The sequence below is a fragment of the Moschus berezovskii genome, chromosome 15 (assembly GCF_049115385.1).
Source record: "Moschus berezovskii isolate FMDL1 chromosome 15, NW_MosBer_1.0, whole genome shotgun sequence".
NCBI lineage: Eukaryota > Metazoa > Chordata > Mammalia > Artiodactyla > Moschidae > Moschus > Moschus berezovskii.
Window position 1 is genome coordinate 18,619,837 of NC_142474.1, and position 20,282 is coordinate 18,640,118.

The following is a 20,282-nucleotide window of genomic DNA, read 5'->3' on the forward strand; positions in this document are numbered from 1 at the left end:
GTTTACAGCAAGAAGATTTCCGACCCAACTGACACAAAAAAACCCAACAACTGCAGATAGGGGTCCCTCCTCACACCTCCCCTTATGATTTATCTGCACCATTCTGCACCTGCCATACCTCCCCCAGTTGCTCTGTCTCAACACCTACTTCATTCTGCCTTGAACAAGTTCTTTATTCTTTTTTAATCCATGATGCTAAGGCCTGGGCTCTACAGATATTAGATGCAACCAGTAGGTTCCTAAGCCTTTAATGCTTCCACCTAGACCCTCACACCCTACCTTCTACAAGACAGCTCCCAGGACTCCTCAAATCCCTCCTTCTTCAGTGTGCCCTTCCTTTCCCATTCTTTTAATCTAACCCTCTTCTTACTTCTGTCCTCCATGTGACTCTGGGACATCACTGGAACAAAAGAGAAACGTTGCTTCCTTTCTGCTACCCGCTTTATTGACAGTTACCTGTGTTTCTATCCACAATCTTCATTTGATCTAAGGAGCAGCCATTTCCCCAAAAGGGCACACTTCCCCTAGGGGGAACATCCAACTTGATCAGCATAAATCAACCTAACAGACTTTCAGAAAGACACCTATGTACACTAACAAACACCTGTGTTTCATATCATATAATTTAAACCCAGTAAGAGCAGAAAAAAATTACTAATCTAAAAAATAAGATTCTAAAAAATAAACTTTTTCTTTTACTGTAACTTTTTTTATTGAGGTACAGTTGCTTAACAATACTGGTTTCAGGTGTACAATTTTAGTGATTGACAATTTCTATAGATTATACTCCATTCTAAGTTATTATAAAATATTGGCTATATTACCTATGCTGCACAATATATCCTTGTAGTTTTTTTTTACTTTATTTTTCCCATATAAATGAGATCACTCACCATTTTAATACAAATGGATCTATAAACATATGGATTTATAATCTATTTAATGAGTGTTTGATATAATAAACTATGCCTTTTACAAAAAGGATCTGAAGCAGTTTAATAACATGTCACTTGAATAATATCCATTTATTAAAATTAAAGTAACACATATGAAAAGCAATATGAGACTTCATTTTAAACACAGGCTTATAAAATGTAACTTGGGGAAAACAAGGGACTATCCAAAAAAACTTAACCATAAATGAGAGGATCAGTAACTGTTTAAAGAATTTAGAAGATACAGCCTTGCTCTGGAGGCCTATGGTAAGAGGACTTTGTTTTCAGGGATACATATGTTACCTCCCCCACCCAGTCTAATAACTGGTGAATACAGCAATAGAGGAACTAAAAGTCCTGCTATATGCAATGTACAGTTCATTTTTGACCATTTCAACCCATTCTGAGACGAAGTTTCTTGTTTACCCCAAGGTCTAGCATTTAGCAGGGTGCTAAATAAATATTTGAATAACTTCATTGAATGATGTCAATCTAGCTTTTCACCCCTAACAGTAGCACTAAGAGGTCCATCTGCCCTTTCACTGCAGAGATCATGGACATACTACAAACATCTCAGTAGAAAATGCTTAAAAAAGGTATCACTTGAACCCTGCCGAGTCTGTTCTGTGTGTCAGGATGCTGACCGCACATACCATGTTTATAACCCTCCTCTTCTTCCCTATTCCCAAAATGAGCCTCTTTGGGTTTTGCTCCCCGTTTTGATTTCTCACATGTTCTGAACTCTGGCGAAGGTATCCCAACTCAGAGCTCTAAACCTTAGTACCCCAACTTCAACTAGCAACTCGTATCACACATCACTCTCAATCACCTGGTATCCACAAAATACGTTTTGTAAGAAATGTTTGTTGCCTGCTTCACTTCTAGACTGTTCACAAATAACTAAAAGGAATATTAGGGACTTATTTCTTCAATTATATTAGGAACTCCTAGACAGCAAGAACCTACAAACTTCCCAGCACAGGGACAGATGAACCATGACTGTTTCAGAAAACAATGACTAAAATGTAGAAGGCAGAGAACCAATCCCCGCCTCTTTAACCTAGCTTTCTCTCCATTTATAATTTCTTCCTAACTCCTGACATAGTAATTAATTTAGAGAGGATTCCAAGGCAATAAATACATGCTAAAAACACACCATCAAATTCAAATATTATAAACTCACCCTGAAGTCAAGAGTAAAAACAATTACAACTCAAATGCCTTACCATCCTTGTTAACAGCAGTGACTTTGGCTGGGTAAAAACGACAATCAGACCAGCAAGCAAGGACCTGCTCGTTTATTTGAAATTCCTAAAAAATATTAAAAAACAAAAAAAGATCCTGTTACCAATCCAATTTCATAGGACATATATGGTAACCAAATTCATAAGACAGGCTGAAATTGATAAGGGCAGGTAGGGGAGATGGTTACTGGGATGAAGATGTTTCTGCTGTTCAACACTGGGAGTCAAAACAAAAGGGCTGGACATGGCCTTTTCGCATTTAAGGAGTTCTGGACAGGCAAGGCACAGCACTGATGATAATTCTATCTTATCCCTGAAAGTGCATCTAACAGCCCAGTAACACCAGGGTACACAGCAAGTACACAGCTAGAAGGAGAGAGGCTGTTTCATCTCGAGGCAAACATGCCACCTAATGTCATCCACACTTTTAGAGGGTCTTTGGACAAAGGAGGCACTCCTTCACCATTAATATTTCATACTGCTTTCCCAGCACACAGTTTGTTTTGATACATTTTGTAGAATGAATACCCAGCAGCCAAACTGGGCAACAGTGAACAATCTTAAACTGGGAGCGGGGAGGAGGGGGAAAGCCTAGCAAGAGCTCAAGTTCCCTGGTCACGGTTAAAGTGGAAAACAGAATCCAGGGCTGAGTCAGCTCCATAAGCAGCAGGAATTCTACAGATGTCTCAATTCCTGTTTAAAAAACTGAAAACAAATACTTTGTCCTTCATTTTGAAGTCATAAAAGTGCCAGACATAGTGATGAAATTTAAAAAACAGGAATCCAGTCCAGTCAGTTCCAAGATTTTCAAGGGCTTATTTAAAAAAAAAAAAAAGCTTAATGCTCCACATGAAATGACTGCTTAATGATCAGAATGATCAGATAGCAGATGAGCTTTTTAAGCAATCTAAAGGGATACTGCAGTACAAAAGAGAGAGATCAAGTCTCCATCCATCATCAGTGCAGTCTCAACCAAATTAGTTTATGAGCTGTCGCATCAATCACGTCATACACACAGATGACAACTGAGATTCTTCAACAACCCCAAGAGGCTGTGGAGATCTCAAGGTTGCACTCCAAGCCTAAATAAAGATGGTCCTCAGCTCCTACAGACTTTCACACTCAACATCAAAGACTCAGCCCAATGGCTGAGCCTGCTCATCACTGAACTGCCCGGAATTTTTACTCACAGATGATCCTTCCTCTTCATGCAAGCCCTCTTTCCTCAGCTGTATTTTCTCTAAAGGACGTAAATAAGGACTGTCCCAGCAGAACCACTCATCATAACGATGGTTCCAACGCTTGAAATGGATGAGTACTTTTCCTTCTTCGTAATCAATATCTTCTATGTGAGCTGGATACCTGAGTTAGGAAAGAAAAAAAAATTGAAATGCCCTTAATAGCCACCTAAAGTAATCAAAATGTATTTTTCCAAACCTCTTACCAAAGAAGTAGATCTCAAAGTACTAAATAAAGCCTAACATTTAGCAGTTCTCTGTCCCTGTGCCAAATCGAAAATCATGGAGGCTAACAGACTTGGGATTCAAATCCCATCCTGGATATTCCTTAAACTGTGATTAAATTAGCCTTTCAGCGCCTGAGCTCTTTCATGTCAAGCGGAGGAAGGATACACTGTGTTGCAGTGTGAGTCAAACAAGAGGACATATACACAAACCTAAGCACAAGAGAGGCAGGAAGCAAACAATTAACAACTAGATTGTATTTTACAGGTGTCAAAAAATTAGAATGACCAGGCAGCCCAGACTGTGTTAGTCTCAATTTTAAGAATATTGTAATCTATGTATTGGAATATCATGCAGTTGTTAAAAAAAGAAGATGGCTCTATGTCATGATATGGAAAGCTCTCCCAGGATGAACCATTAAATGAGAAGAGTGAAGTGCAGAACACCGTGTATGGTAAGTAAACTACTGCTTAATTTTTTTTTAACAAGACAAAAAAGAATATATGTATTCAAACATGCTTAAATATGCACAAAACATCTGGAAGAATACACAAGAAACTAACACTGGTTACTTGTAAAAGTGTGATCAGTTCAGTAGATGGGCTCTTTCAATCTCCAATCACTCTTCTTCTAGACTGAGAGTTAGGTAAACCAACAACTACATTTGCTTGACTCAATTGAAACTGGCAATCAGGGTCATGGAGATCTGTGGGTTTGGAAGCAACTGTCATGATAAGAGCCAGTATTTCAGTGCAGGACTGCTCAAACTTTTATTCAATGTAAATCATCAGGGGATCTTGTTAAATGCAAATTCTGATTCAGTAGGTGGAGCTGCTGCTGCTGCTGCTAAGTCACTTCAGTCGTGTCTGACTCTGTGTGACCCCACAGACGGAAGCCCACCAGGCTCCCCCTTCCCTGGGATTCTCCAGGCAAGAACACTGGAGTGGGTTGCCATTTCCTTCTCCAATGTGTGAAAGTGAAAAGTGAAAGTGAAGTTGCTCAGTCGTGTCCGACCCTTAGCGACCCCATGGACTGCAGCCTACCAGGCTCCTCCATCCATGGGATTTTCTAGGCAAGAGTACTGGAGTGGCTTGCCATTGCCTTCTCCGAGGTGGAGCTAACTAAGGCTTTAAAAGCTTTAAACAAGCTCCCAGGTGATACAGACATGCTGGTCTATAGCAGCAAGGATCTAATGTCTAGTCACTGACTTCTTGAGTGTCAAGTAGCAATGGTGGGGTGGGGCTGGCAGTAGCAGTAGTGACTTCCCAACCTCCAGTTCACACTCCAGGGGTGAGTCCTTCAAATTTAAACTCTAAGGCAGGTCCCCTTGAGTCCCACTCCTCCAAGTTTTCCAACAATTTTCTAAGGACCCAATTACTTGTATTAAATCCTTTTGTGGTTCAAGTACCCAGGATGGTTTCTGTTTCCAGCATATAAACCTGACTGATACAAGAGGGGTACTGGGTATGGGGCAGGGAGGGGCAAAAGTGGGAGGGAGACCTTTTGCAATACACCTTTTAATACTTTTTCATTTTTCAACCATATAAATGTATTGCTCATTCCAAAAATAAGTAAATTATTAAAAATAAAGAAAAACAAATATGCAATTGTTCTCTTAAACACATCTGTATTGACCAGAATGCTATTCTACATTGAGAAAGTTTAGATTCTACCAATTTGCATTTTCTCCCTACAACTTGGACTTGCCCCATTACCTTCCTTTCTTACATCTAACACTCAATACCCTACTGTCCTAATAAGTATGTGCTACTTAAACGAACAGGCCTGTTTCCATTGTGTCCTCTTCAACCCTACACTAGTATCCCCTAAGGCAGTTTACTTGGAGAAAACCAAAACACAGTAGGATGCAGATACTGGGCATTCAATGAACATTCAGGAAATGAATTCCATTCTCCCTATTCTTCCCAAAGGTTGGGTGTCCCATCAATTCTTCAATCCCAAGGCTTGCTGACTCCAGCTACCCACCCCAAGTTCAGTCACTTGCCAGCTTCAGACCCCAATCACTTTATGAGGGTATTTCTCACACAGGACTGACAGGGTATGCTTTTCAAAATTCCTAATTGTATTATACATACATTAATTGCTCAATAAATATTAATAAAAGGAAAAAACAGCCCTGAAACTAGTCTCCCTACTCCAATCCAGCTGACACGCAGCTGCCATATATCTTGACAACAGACTAGCTAATCGTAGGAGCTGGTGAACTAAGTAGTACACTGGTAGGAGAGAAAAAGCTTCCCGAAGTCTATCCCTCCCTGTAAAATGGGGAGAAGGATATGGATATGTCAGCTGTATTCCTCTTGATCTCTCAGTCAGCCTACCACAGATTAGTAAGCCTCCAGAACTCAGTCTGATTCAAAGGCCTTTCTTTACTGGCTTACTATCTTGAGCAACAGTTAGCAAACAGGTCTTTGGACTAACACACAGAATTAATTTCTCATAGAATCAAATTTATTTAATTTATAAAATTTCCCTTTATACTAAGATCACATTCTTTCTAACTTTTCGGTGCTTTAACACACTTTTCAAATTAAAAAGATGGTAACTGTTTTTAATCCTTACTAACATTACACAGTACTGCAAAGAAAAAGGCAATTCTCTGTGTACTGATTTTTAAAGATCTCTAAGAAAAGTGGGGGGATGGAAACAACAACTCAAGATGCAAAATGGTACTGAATGCACTACCATTCATTTGGAGGCGGGGGGAGCCAATACATTCGTACCTGCTATCACTGGAAGGATGATCAAGCAACCCGATTTGCCTCTTGGGAGGGGAACTGGATAGTTAAGGAACTGGAGAGGAAGTATGAAACTTATTTTATTCAGTGTATATCCTTTTGTTTTGAATGTTGCACCATGAGCATGTATTAAATACAAAAAACATAATTAAATATTTGTTTTAAATGTTCTTATTTGGCAAAATAAGAAGCTGGCACTGCAAGACAACCTCAGATTCTTTTGAATTTGCACTTGCTCAGTGCCTTCTGAAAGTTTCGTAAGTTTGGATCCATAGAATTAACTGCAAAACCCTAGGATAGCAACTCCACTGTACACAGATTGTGAAAGACCTCAGGGCCCTTGGCTAGCCAAAAGCTACTTCCTTGATCAAAAAACTTCACAGGGCATAGGCAACTTCACTGTCCACAGACTACAAAAATCCCTCCAGGTGGATCAAGAATAACCCAGGGATCAGTAAGTCTTCCTAAGGATCAAGAATAACCCAGGGATCAGTAAGTCTTCCTAAGGAGAAGCTTGATCATCCTTCTCTCTACTTCTCTAAAGTGTGACAAGGATGTAAGTCACTTATAGTGAATGGTGAAACCCAACTGCAATCCAGAGAAGAGAGAGGCAGTTGATCTTAGGGATCAATCTGGTTAAGGCCTGGTGGATCACAAATACATACATCTGTCAACAAATCTTATTAAGTGACTTTGATCAAGCCAGTCAATTTCAGGTCTCAGAAGATTATAAAATGGATGTGGTTCTGGTTTCTGTCTTTAAGAAGAACCAGACACCAACTAAGTTTTAAAACTACCATATGGATAGACATTTTCCCAAAATGAAAATGTAGATGGCCAACAGGCACATGAAAAGATGCTCAACAATACTAATCATCAGGGAAATGCAAACGAACCCACAACAAGCTATTACCTCACACCAGAATGACCATCATCCAAAGGAACACAAATAACAAATGCTGGCAAGGATGTGGAAAAAAGGAAGCCCTTGTACACTACTGGTGAGAATGTAAATTGGTGCAGCCACTGTAGAAGACAGTACAGAGGTTTCTCAAAATACTAAAAATGGAACTACCACATGACCCAGCAATTCCACTCCTGGGGATATATCTGAAAAAAAAAAAAAAACGAAAACACTAATTCAAAAAGATACATGCACCTCAATGTTCATAGCAGCATTATTTAAAATTGCCAAGATATGGATGCAACCTAAGTGTCTATCAACAGATAAACGGAGGGTAGTCCAAAGGTTACGACTCAGAGCTTTCACTCCTACGGCCCTGGGTTCAATCCCTGATCAGGGAACTAAGAGCCCATAAGTCGAGAGGTGCAGCCAGAAAAAAAAAAAAGAAAGATTTATTTTTAAAAAACAGATGAATGGATAAAGAATGTGTGTGTGTGAGTATATATGTATAATGAAAAACTATTAAGCCATAAAATAAAAAGAATAAAATGTTGCCATTTGCAGCAACATGGATACACTTCACTTCAGTTCAGTCACGTCCAACTCTTTGCGACCCCATGAATCACAGCACGCCAGGCCTCCCTGTCCATCACCAACTCCCGGAGTTCACTCAAACTCATGTCCATCGAGTCGGTGATGCCATCCAGCCATCTCATCCTCTGTCGTCCCCTTCTCCTCCCGCCCCCAACCCCTCCGAGCATCAGAGTCTTTTCCAGTGAGTCAACTCGTCGCATGAGGTGGCCAAAGTATTGGAGTTTCAGCTTTAGCATCAGTCCTTCCAATGAACACCCAGGATTGATCTCCTTTAGAATGGACTGGTTGGATCTCCTTGCAGTCCAAGGGACTCTCAAGAGTCTTCTCCAGCACCACAGTTCAAAAGCATCAATTCTTCGGCGATCAGCTTTCTTCACAGTCCAACTCTCACATCCATATATGACCATGGGAAAAACCATAGCCTTGACTAGACAGACCTTGGTTGGCAAAGTAATGTCTCTGCTTTTTAGTATGCTATCTAGGTAGGTCATAACTTTCCTTCCAAGAAGTAAGCGTCTTTTAATTTCATGGCTGCAATCAGCATCGGCAGTGATTTTGGAGCCCAAAAAAATAAAATCTGATACTGTTTTCACTGCTTCCCCATCTATTTCCCATGAAGTGATGGGACCAGACGCCATGGATACACTTAGAGGGCATTAATGCTAAGTGAAATAGGTCAGACAGACAAAGACAAACACTGTATGATTACTCACATGTGGAATCTACAAAAAGCAACAAAGTAATGAATATAACAAAAAAAAAAAAGGCAGACTCACAGATACAGAGAACAAACTAGTGATTATGGGAAGGGCAATGCAGGAATGGGCAGGTAGGAGGCACAAACTACTGGGTGTAAGACAGGCACAGGATATAGTGTACAACACGGGAAATACAATCGATATTTTTATTATAATAACTGCAAATGGAAAGTAGTAACCTTTAAAAAGTATGTAAAACTTTTTAAAAATTAAAAAAATAAATAAAAATTAAAATTAAAAAAAAAAAAAACAACTACTAGAACCAACAAGACCCTACTGTATACCACAGAGAACTCTATGCAACATTCTGTGATAATTAAAGACGCTTACTCCTTGGAAGGAAAGTTATGACCAACCTAGATAGTATATTAAAAAGCAGAGACATTACTTTGCCAACAAAGGTCCATCTAGTCAAGGCTATGGTTTTTCCAGTGGTCATGTATGGATGTGAGAGTTGGACTGTGAAGAAAGCTGAGTGCCGAAGAATTGATGCTTTTGAACTGTGGTGCTGGAGAAGACTCTTGAGAGTCCCTTGGACTGCAAGGAGATCCAACCAGTCCATTCCAAAGGAGATCAATCCTGGGTGTTCATTGGAAGGACTGATGCTAAAGCTGAAACTCCAATACTCTGGCCACCTCATGCGACGAGCTGACTCACTGGAAAAGAGTCTGATGCTGGGAAGAATTGGGGGCGGGAGGAGAAGGGGACGACAGAGAATGAGATGGCTGGATGGCATCACCGACTCTGTGGACATGAGTTTGAATGAACCCTGGGATTTGGTGATGGACAGGGAGGCCTGGCATGCTGTGATTCACAGGGTCGCAAAGAGTCAGACACAACTGAGTGACTGAACTGAACTGAACACAACATTGTAAATCAACTATACTTCAATAATTAAAAAAAAAAAAAACTACTAGGTAGAATCACATGAAACAGCTAATAATCAACTGGTTCTTACTGACAAAAGTCATAATTTTATTTCATTCCATCTAAAAATTGGAACAACGATAAAGGAAGCTGGAAAGATGAGGCAAGGTTAACAAAAGAGGCAATGTGAATGGAATCTGTATAGACAGAAAAGGGGAGAGAAAATTTCCAACACGTAACTAACAATGATGAGACTCTAGTTTCCAAACTAACACTGCAGCTGGGAGTCGTATTCCTAATGGAAATAATAGCCAAAAAGAAAACACTGAACACCAAACTGAAAAAAATTTAGCTCTGGGGAGGAGAGAGGGATTGGGAATAGCCAAGAGACTTTTGCTTGTAGTTTTAATTTTTACGAGAATTTAATCACACAATACTTGTGTAAGCAAAAATAAATACTTTTAAAAGTTTTAAAAAATATTTAATGGGCAGATATCAAACAATAGCTTCATGGTTGTTGAATTTATATGCTGCTGGAGAAGGGAATGGCAACCCACTCCAATATTCTTGTCTGGAGAATTTCAGGGACAGAGGAGCCTGGCTGGCTACAGTACATGGGGTCACAAAGAGTCAGACACAACTGAGTGATTAACACTTTCACTTTGGGACATCCACAAAACAGAATATTAGGCAGCTGTTAAAAAAAAAAATGAAAACAAACTATGAATTGACAAAGAAAGATTTCCAAGTTTTAGAAGGCAAACTATAAAATCACCTTTTGTTGTTTCAAAAGAGAAAAATAAGAATATATACTAGATTGGCTTGTGTTAAATAAATACTGGTAGGATGGACAGAAATTAATAAAACTGGTTGCCTTTGGGAGTAGAGTGAGTACAGGGTAGAAAAAGAAGTGGATGCAATAATTTTCACTGTATACCCTGTCAGTGTTCTGACTTTTTTATTCTATTCAATCTCTATCCAATGGATTATCAATTAAAATCCTTTGCATTTCCCAGGCAGACTACCAATATATTCAAATTATGATTATACTATCTCACTTTCAATTCTGATACCTGCCATTTATTTTTCTCATTTATCACACTGATTAGTGTTTCTAAGATGATGTTGAAAATTAGCAGAGATAGTTGACATCCTTCTCTTTAATGAAAATGTCTCTGGTGTTTCATCATTAAAGATTTCTTATTAATGCCTTTAATCAAGTTCATGAAGTTTTTCTCTATGTCTAACTTACTGAGGGTTCATCAAGAATAAATTTTGAGAATTTTCAGCCTTTGTCTAGTGATTATATAGGTCTCTGCTTTTATTCTATGAAGATAATGAAATAATACATTTCCTAAGTTTAAGTTATCATTACCCTGCTTAAAAAAAAGTCACATTTGGTTGTGTGAATCATTCATTTAATAAATATCTCTTTAGTCTTTTTAGCATTTTATTGACTAGTTTTGTGTCTCTTTTATAAGCAGAATTTGCCCAAGTTTCCTCATATCATGCCGTTTCTGCCCAGTTTCATTCAGGCTCCACTAACCCCATAGAATGGACTGCTGCTACTGCTGCTGCTAAGTCGCTTCAGTCGTGTCCAACTCTGTGCGACCCCACAGACGGCAGCCCACCAGGCTCCGCCATCCCTGGGATTCTCCAGGCAAGAACACTGGAGTGGGTTGCCATTGCCTTCTCCATAGAATGGAGAAGAAAGCTTTATTTCATTTTCTGTGAAACTGCTACTCTGGTGTGTTTTCATTAGATAGTTATTTATATACCTTTTCCATTACTTTCATGTTACTAGACTGGTCAAGTTTTCTTGAGTTTATTTTGCCTGTTTAGGCAAATAAGAGTTTGAATGATCATCGGATACAATTTATATGTTCAAAATCAGCAGTTTTCCTTCGAAGAAATGAGCTCAAGAGTCAATAAAAACATTTCATCCTCAAGCCACAAACAGGATTTTCACATGACGAATACAAGCACTAGATTGCTAAGCAGTTTATAGGACAGAAACTATGCCCTATAGGGTTCAAACATGCCTTAGTTTGGATTCTAGACAATCTAATAGGTCCTGAAGACACAAAACAAATAACCAAACACCAGGGCTTCCAGAATGGCAAGGGCCCAAAGAGAAGTTTGGTGGGCTCCTTGGAGTCCCCCACTCCTCTGCCCAGCTACAGGGACCAAAAACACTCTTGATTTGTGGAGAGAAACAAGCAAAGGGGTATAACTCTAGAATTACCTGGCCTGCCAATACCCCAATAACCAGGGCTAGATGGAAGAGAGACACTGTCTCTCTGGGGAAAGCCTGGGCTAGACAGTCTGAGTTTCTGCCCACTCTCCCCTATCTCCTTCTAACACACCTAAACAGACCCTTCTCTTTCTAAAGTACATTTCCTATCATTTACCTCCTAATCTCTTTGTTAAGCTTAATCTACTTCCTCTGTTCACCTTCCCCAGAAGCAGCAATAGAGGCCACTGTAAACTTTTTCATCAGGTATTGGAGGGGTTGAGAAAAAGACTTTAGAGAAGACGACTTAGCACTTGGGGTGAACCTTTAAAGATGAAGAGAGCTGTTTGCTAAGTGTATAAATTTCTTCCAGATTGTTATATATTAGGCATTCAATAAATGTTCATCAAATGTACTTATAAAAAAAGGTTTGATTATGAACACCTAGAGTCACAAAACAGCAACAGGAATATATACACACACAGAGCACAATGAATTACCAAAACAAACCAAGAATATCCATGCTGCAGATGTCAAAGAGACAAACATATCCCAGTACAGAAACTGTCAAATTGGAGGAGATATACACACAGGTGCTGTGGTCATTATGACAAACTTAGTTACCAAAAAGCTTTTTTCTGAAGGCCAAAAACTATTAAAAACTCATCTGTCTAAAACTCAATTTGGGGGAACACCCTAGTGGTCTAGTGGTTAGGATTAGGTGCTGTCACTGCCAGGGCCCGGGTTCAATCCCTGGTCAGGAAACTAAGATCCACCAAGCTGTGTGGCCCAGTCAAAATAAATAAAATAAAATTCAACTTGGAAAAGTGATATAACCTAAACTTCACAGTAACTTAGGTTACTATGGTGACCTTAAGCAAGTGGTAAAACTGGTCACTAAAACAAGAAGCCACAGAAGGCCAGTGTAGCCAATCAAATGTAAAGAGACAAGAAGAGGGACAAAAATTAGAGAAAAAGAAATTTATCAGTTCCCCTGACATTTTCTGAGTACCCACGCTGGGCCAGGAACTGTGCCAGGGTTAGGAAATACAGAGCCAAATCTATAAAAACCTGTAATCACAACAGCTTACAGAGGAAGAAAGACAATGTTACAAGGCACACTGCGCCTTTGATTTCCTCAGACATACACATACCTTCCCACACCAGGTCTGTTCACTTCACCTGAATCATTTTCCCTCTGTCCACTCTTCCCAGGCAACAGTCTTACGCCCTGCAGCCTCAGAATCTCTGAATATATATATATCGAGTAGCCCCCATCTCTTTCCAATCTGTGTCAATTTCCTGTTTCTTCCTTCTTAAATAACATTACCCCAATCTGTAATTACTTCACTTGTTTCTCTGCTGACTTGCTTACATTCATGGCCTGCTTTCCTAGATTACTGCTGCTGCTGCTGCTGCGTCACTTCAGTCGTGTCCGACTCTGTGTGACCCCGTAGACAGAAGCCCACCAGGGTCCCCTGTCCCCGGGATTCTGCAGGCAAGAACACTGGAGTGGGTTGCCATTTCCTTCTCCAATGTGTGAAAAGTGAAAAGTGAAAGTGAAGTCGCTCAGTCGTGTCCGACCCTTAGTGACCCCACGGACTGCAGCCTACCAGGCTCCTCCATCCATGGGATTTTCTAGGCAAGAGTACTGGAGTGACTCGCCATTGCCTTCTCCGTTCCTAGATTATAGACACCCCTAAAGACACCTATCTCTCATTCACTACAGTATCCTCAGGAGGAATAAATGTATATTTCTATATACACAAATAACTGTAATTAAGTATCACAGGTGCAACTAAGGAAGACTGTTTAAAGTAGAATAAGGTACTGAGGAACAAAAGGCTAGTTCTAGGGGGAGAGGAAGGAGGGTGAGGAAGAAGAAGGGGTCAAAACAACTAGTAAAAATGAGACACATGACTCAATTCTGAAAGATGAATCAGCATCTTCCAGGTGATCAAGGAGGCAGTGAGGCTGAAAGTCTTTCTGGGAGAAGGTGTAAAAAAGTAAATCAGCACAGGTACAGAAGAAGAGAAGCACAAAAGAAGGTAAGGATGTACAGGAAACTGAAGGTGAGAAAAGAAACAGCAACCCTGTGTAGAGAACTATGCAGGAACCCCAAGGATTCCACACCTACTGTACGGATAGGCAGCTGGACCTGAAATGATTGTTGCCCGACAGCAATCCATGGACCACTGGGTGTTCATGAACACAGAGCTGGTGGTCCACAAGGTCTCCTTGAGTAATGTTTTATTGTGCTTTCCCACAAATCTGTACCATTTTTATTAGAGCTTCCCAGCTGAGATGCCACGAATGAGCAATAACATGAAAAAGGTTGAGATGAAGATGACTCCCATATAATCAAGTACTACTAAGGAATTTTAGTGTGTGTGTTTGCAATTAACCTGGCATTGTATGATCACTCTCAAAAGGTAGATATAATGGTTTTAAAATACGTCTGTGAATGTTACATTCCTTCCCTCAAAAGGTGGAGCCTAATTATCCTCCCACTGAATGTGGCCTCATTTCTAACAAACAGAATATGGCAGCAGTAATGGTGTAAGACTTCAAGTCTGGGTCCTAAAAAGTGCTGCAATTCTACTTCTGGGTAAATATACCCTGAAGAATTGAAAGCAGAGACTCAAACAGATATCTGTATACTGACGTTCATAGCAGTATTACCCTTAATAGTCAAAAAATGGAAGCAATTCAACTGTCCATCAACAGAAGAATGGATAAATAAGATGTGCTATGTCCACACAGTGGAATATTACTCAGTCTTAAAAAAGAATAAAATTTGAATATATATCCTAAAACACAAATGAATCTTGAAAACACTGTTGTTGTTCAGTGTCTCAGTCATGTCCAATGCTTTGCAAGCCCATGGACTGCAACATGCCAGGCAATCACAAGAGGACAGATTGCAAGATCTAGAGTAGTCACATTCATAAAAATAGAGAGTTGGATAGTGGTTTCTAGGGGCTGGTGAAGGAAGAGGATGAGGAGTTACTTTTTCATCTGTATAGAGTTTCCGTTTGGGAAGATGAAAAAGTTCTGACAACATAGAGAATATAGCCAATATTTTATAATAACTACAAATGGACCATAACCTTTACAAATTGTGTCACTATATTGTACTCCTGTAACTGATAAAAAATTGTACATAATTACACTTAAATAAATTTATTTACATTTTAAATAAATAAGTAATTGTGGAGATGGGTTGTGGTGATGGTTGCACAACAATATGAATATAATACTTTGGCCACCTCATGCAAAGAGTTGACTCACTGGAAAAGACTCATGCTGGGAAGGATTGGGGGCAGGAGGAGAAGGGGATGACAGAGAATGAGATGGCTGGATGGCATCACCGACTCAATGGACATGAGTTTAAGTGAACTCCGGGAGTTGGTGATGGACAGGGAGGCCTGGCATGCTGTGATTCATGGGGTCGCAAGGAGTCGGTCACGACTGAGCGACTGAACTGAACTGAACTGAATGTACTAGACACTTTAAAATGGTTAAAACAATAAATTTTATGTGTATTATTTTAACACACACACAGCACTGCCACTTCTTAGGTTCCCCATTCTGGAAGAAGCCAGGGCCACATCATGAGAACATTTTAGATGCCCTACGGAGAGGTTCACACATAGCCACAAGTCTCCCACAAGCAATCAGCACCAACTTAGGACAAACATAAGACCTCAACCCAGAGGCTGCTCCTGAATTCTTGATCCACACACTGAAAGAATAATGGCAGTGTTGTTTTAGGCCACTAAATTTTGAGAAAATTTGTCAATAAATAACTACCATAAAAGTATTTTGCCCCAACGCTACTAAAAGTGAGATCCATAGATAGTATATAGGTTGGAGGCACTAGTCCCCATGTTTTTTTGCATTTGAGCCACACTGCTCTAAACCACCAGAAAAGTCAACCTACCCTGGGGCTCCACCAAGGAAAGGAGAGGAGAGGACCGTTGCAAAGTGAAACCCATACCAAATGAGAGGGACTAACTCTACCTGCACAACCAGAAAGGCAAAGAACAGCCCAGGTCTAACACAGAAATACAACCTTGGCTTTTATACACAGTATATGACCTCGAGTCCCAGGAAGGCTTAATGCTCAGAGTTTTGGCTGCTTCTGAGTAAAACTAAGCTGCACACTGTGCAGATGCTTAAATTAGAGCTAGACAGTGCCTGGCAGAAATCTCTCTGGTCCCCCCACATACACACCAAAAATACAAACTGAAGAACTGCTACAGAGGGAAAAAGAGGAACCAAAAGGGATAACAATTTCCCTCTGATTTCCTACTCCCACTGCTCATCAGCATTTCCTCACAGGGCTATTCATAATCAATGTGAGCAGTTTCCTCCAGGGGCTATACACGGCCTCTACATGTATCTCACAGGATTTTTACCACCATCCCATGAGGACTTATGGAATTGTTAGGTCACTGCACCTGTCTTACATGTGCAGAAATGGAAGCTCAAAGAGAGTGACTAGGTAGAGGTGTGACAGAGATCACTGTCCAAATCACCTCACTAAATTCAGGGAAGAGACTTCTGCTCTTAACTTGACTTCACATACAAATATCCTTGTACTAACATAGGTCCACAGAGGTGTCTTTTGTGTTACCTACCTAATGGCCTACCTGGTGGTAGCTGATAATTTTCCTGAACTTTGACCCAGGGGTTGGGCAGGCTGCTTCCAGATTCTTCCCTGTATAAACAGCCTTTCTGCAAACATACAACATCATTTACTTCAAGAATCAGAGTATGGCACTCTATTCCTGGCTCAGGGCACATACCAGAAGCAAATGACTCCTATGCACAAAAGTAACATTCTAAGCCATCTCCAGCCTTTGTGGAGAGGAGATGGGGATGGAAATCGTATTCAGGGTAAAACAAAGAGCTGACTATTAAACTACAGAAAAACTGTACTATTTTGAATGTCTTCTCTCTTTCCCTATCGCTTCACCACTTTCATTCTTCAACATCTGACACGTCTAACTCTGAAAATGTCTTGAATTCATCTCTCCTCTCTATGCTGATCCTTTCCCACAATTGAACAGTCAGCTCTTGTTGCTGTTTTTCAGTTGCTAAGTTGTGTCTGACTCTTTGGGACCCCTAGACCACAGCATACCAGGCTTCCCTGTCCTTCACCATCTTCCGGAGTTTGCTCAGATTCATATCCATTTGTTGATGATGACATCCAACCATCTCAACCTCTGTCGCCTCCTTCTCCTGCCCTCAATATGACCCAGCATCAGGGTCTTTTCCAATGAGTCAGCTCTTTCCATCAGGTGGCCAAAGTATTGGAGCTTCACCTTCAGCATCAGTCCTTTCAATGAATGAATATTCAGGGTTGGTTTCCTTCAGGACTGACTGGTTTCATCTCCTTGCTGTTCAAGGGACTCTCAAGAGACTTCTCTAGCACCACAGTTCAAAAGTATCAATCTTCGGCACTCAGCCTTCTTTATGGTCCAACTCTCACATCCATACATGACTAATGGAGAAACTATAATTTTGACTAGATGGATCTTTGTCAGCAAAGTCATGTCTCTGCTTTTTAATATGCTATCTAGGTACGTCATAGCTTTCCTTCCAAGGAGCACACGTCTTTTAATTTCATAGCTGCAGTCACCGTCTGCTTGTTTTTGAAGCCCAAGAAAATAAAGTCTGTCACTGTTTCCATTTTTCCCCACCTATTTGCTATGAAATGACGGGACTGGATGCCATGATCTTAGTTTTCTGAATGTTGAGTTTTAAGCCAGCTTCTCCAGTATGCCTAAGTAACTCCTATACTCTTCTATCAGTCCAGGCAAAGGGCCAGATATAGAGACACTCAATAAATGTTTGGTGATTGAATAAACACCACCACTTTTCTGTTCCTACAAGGGACTGGACCATGTCTCTCTCCTGCTTAAAATCTTGCCCAAACTCCCACCACTCATGATCTGTCCCTCTCCAGAGTCTGAGAACATACCATGTTCTGTGAACCCTCAATACTTCTGCTCACATTGTCCCTTCTGCCTGCTCTCACACTTCACTTTGATTCTGGAAATCTTATCATTTAATCTCACTTCCTTGCAGATACCCTTAACTCCCTGGCCCCTCTTGTTCTCCATCACACCTGCTTGGATAAACTCCAACTGCAGGACAACCCACTCCGGTATTCTTGCCTGGAGAATCCCATGGACAGCGGAGCCTCGTGGGCTACAGTCCCTGTGGTCGCAAAGAGCTGGACACGACTGAAGCGAGTTAGCATACACACATGCAGGTCCATCAGATCCTCCACATTTTCCGCTCCTGCACCCAGGCAGCTGATTATGCCAGAGAATACACACATGCTGATGGGCCTCACTTTAAATACACAGTCGCAGAAAGTAGTTCCTCTAGAGGTGAGGGGACTCTGTGACTGGATATGGGAAAAAAGGTCTTCTAAGGAGCCCAGAATGTCTCTATCTTAACCTGGGTGGTTACATATGTATATACATGAATAAACGTTCATCAGAATACACAGCTAAAGGGCATCCCTGGTAGTTGAGGGGTTAAGAATCAATCTGCCAATGGAGGGGACACAGGTTGGAACTCTGGTCTGGGAAGATTCCACATGCTGAGGAGCAGCTGAGCCCGTGCACCGCAACTACTGAGACTGCTCTAGGAGCCAGGAGCCACAGCTACTGAGCCCACGTGCTGCAATCACTGAAGCCTGCGCCCTCGATCCCATGCTCCCCAATAAGAGAAGCCACCCCAATGAGAACCCTGAGCACTGCAACTAGAAAAAGCCAGCTCAGCGACAAAGACCCATTTCAGCCTAAATAAATAAATAAAATTTAGGAAAAAAAGAAACATAAAGCAAATCCATGTAATGGAAAAAAATTTTTAACTTTAACAAATATAGCACCCTGGTGCAGGATGCTGACAGTGGGGAAGACTGTAGGTGTGAGGGCAAGAGATGGGGACTCTATACTTTCTGCTCAGTTTTGCTATGAACCTAAAACTGTTCTAAAAATTAAAAAAAAATTTAATCCCCTATATTTACTGCCAACTCTCAAATTTCTACCTCTAACCCAGGGCTCACATCTAGATGCTTGAATTTTATTCAACCATCTGCTCAACATCTCCACTTGGTGATGAAAAAGGAATCCCATATTTTAAATGTCTAAAATCACACAGCTGGTTTTCCCCATTTCAGCAAATATTCTATCAGTACTTTGACTTCCTTGATTCTCCGCTGTCTCTCAAAACATCATCAGCAAATCTATTGGCTATACCTCTGAAAAATACCCAGACTCTGATCCCTTCTCATCATCACCACCAATGCTTTTTAGTTCAACCAACTATCACCTTAAATTCGACTGCTACATAAGACTCCTAGGGTTCTCCCTATTTCTCCCCGTACCTGCCTGCTATTACAAGCATATTACACACAATAACCATAGCCACTTTTAATAACTGAAATCAGATAATGTCACTTTAATGTTTAAAATCTTTCAATGACTTCCTATTACATTTACAATCAAGTCCAAAACCCCTCCTCTGGCCTATCCAGCCCCTGATGACAGCTGTGGGCTCATCTTCTACCTCTGGCCCCCTTACTCTTTACTCTCCATTGACTGCCTGACCGTGCCCAGTATGCTGTGCCTTGGCTGCCTCCACCTGGAACCCTCTTCCCCTGGTTATCCCTCACTATCTTCAGATTTCTGCTCAAATGCTTCCTTGTCAGACAGATGTTCCCTGAGCATTCTCTACACTGAAAAGCTCCCATCATAGACATACCACATCACTCTCTGTCCACTTACCATTACTTATTCCTCTTCAATTATCACCACCTAGTCTTCATGGAATCAATCTGTTTATTTATGGTTTATCTACCTCTACTGGAAGGTCAATTCCTGAAGATCAGGGTCTATGTCTAGCCTAATCACCACTCTTCTCCAGCTTCTAGCACTGTATAAATGATTTGGCATCAGTCATCTTTTGGAACTCTTCTAAAATTCCTATACACAAAATTAATTGTTGTCTCCCAGGGGTTTGTACATGAACTCTGTACACAGTAAATGTCACCCCACAATATAATTAATTTCAGGAACTTGACTCTATATCTTAGGTACAGGACACAGAATGGGGAATCAAAGCAACACCTTGTCAAGCTCAGAAGCCAGACTATCTGGATTCAAATCCCAAATCCATTACTTATCAGTTGTGCAACTTTGGGCAACTTACTCAATTGCTGTGCCTCTGTTTCCTCATGTATAAAATGGTAATAATAAAAGTATACACTTGATTGTATTGTGAGGATTAAACGGGGTATGGGATTAGGGTTAGGGTTTAGACTTGTGCCTAACAGAGTAAGTCACTCATTAAATATGAAATATCAGCAAAGATATAAGGATGACAGGACACAATTAACAATCCTTGGCCAGCAATGCTACAGGCAAAGCCAAATACTTCACTGGCCTTAAACTTCTTGAGGGCCCTACTAGCTGAAGGGAATGATTTCTCTTTATTCCATAGTG

General features: G+C 40.6%; 1 protein-coding gene across 8 annotated transcripts in view; it reads right to left on the bottom strand.

Annotated features, from left to right (window-relative positions):
* PHF20 (PHD finger protein 20) overlaps positions 1-20,282 on the bottom strand; it is a 136,297-nt gene that overhangs the window by 84,359 nt on the left and 31,656 nt on the right. For 5 of the 8 annotated variants that reach the window (XM_055436595.2, XM_055436577.2, XM_055436585.2 and 2 more), the window contains 2 exons: positions 3,370-3,541; positions 2,162-2,246 (listed from right to left, as the gene is read on the bottom strand). In XM_055436595.2, coding sequence (XP_055292570.1) covers positions 2,162-2,246; positions 3,370-3,541 — 257 coding nt within the window. Of the gene's footprint in view, positions 1-2,161; positions 2,247-3,369; positions 3,542-16,412; positions 16,523-20,282 lie in introns of those variants that run through there. The other 3 variants (XM_055436609.2, XM_055436617.2, XM_055436569.2) reach the window with 1 other exon arrangement.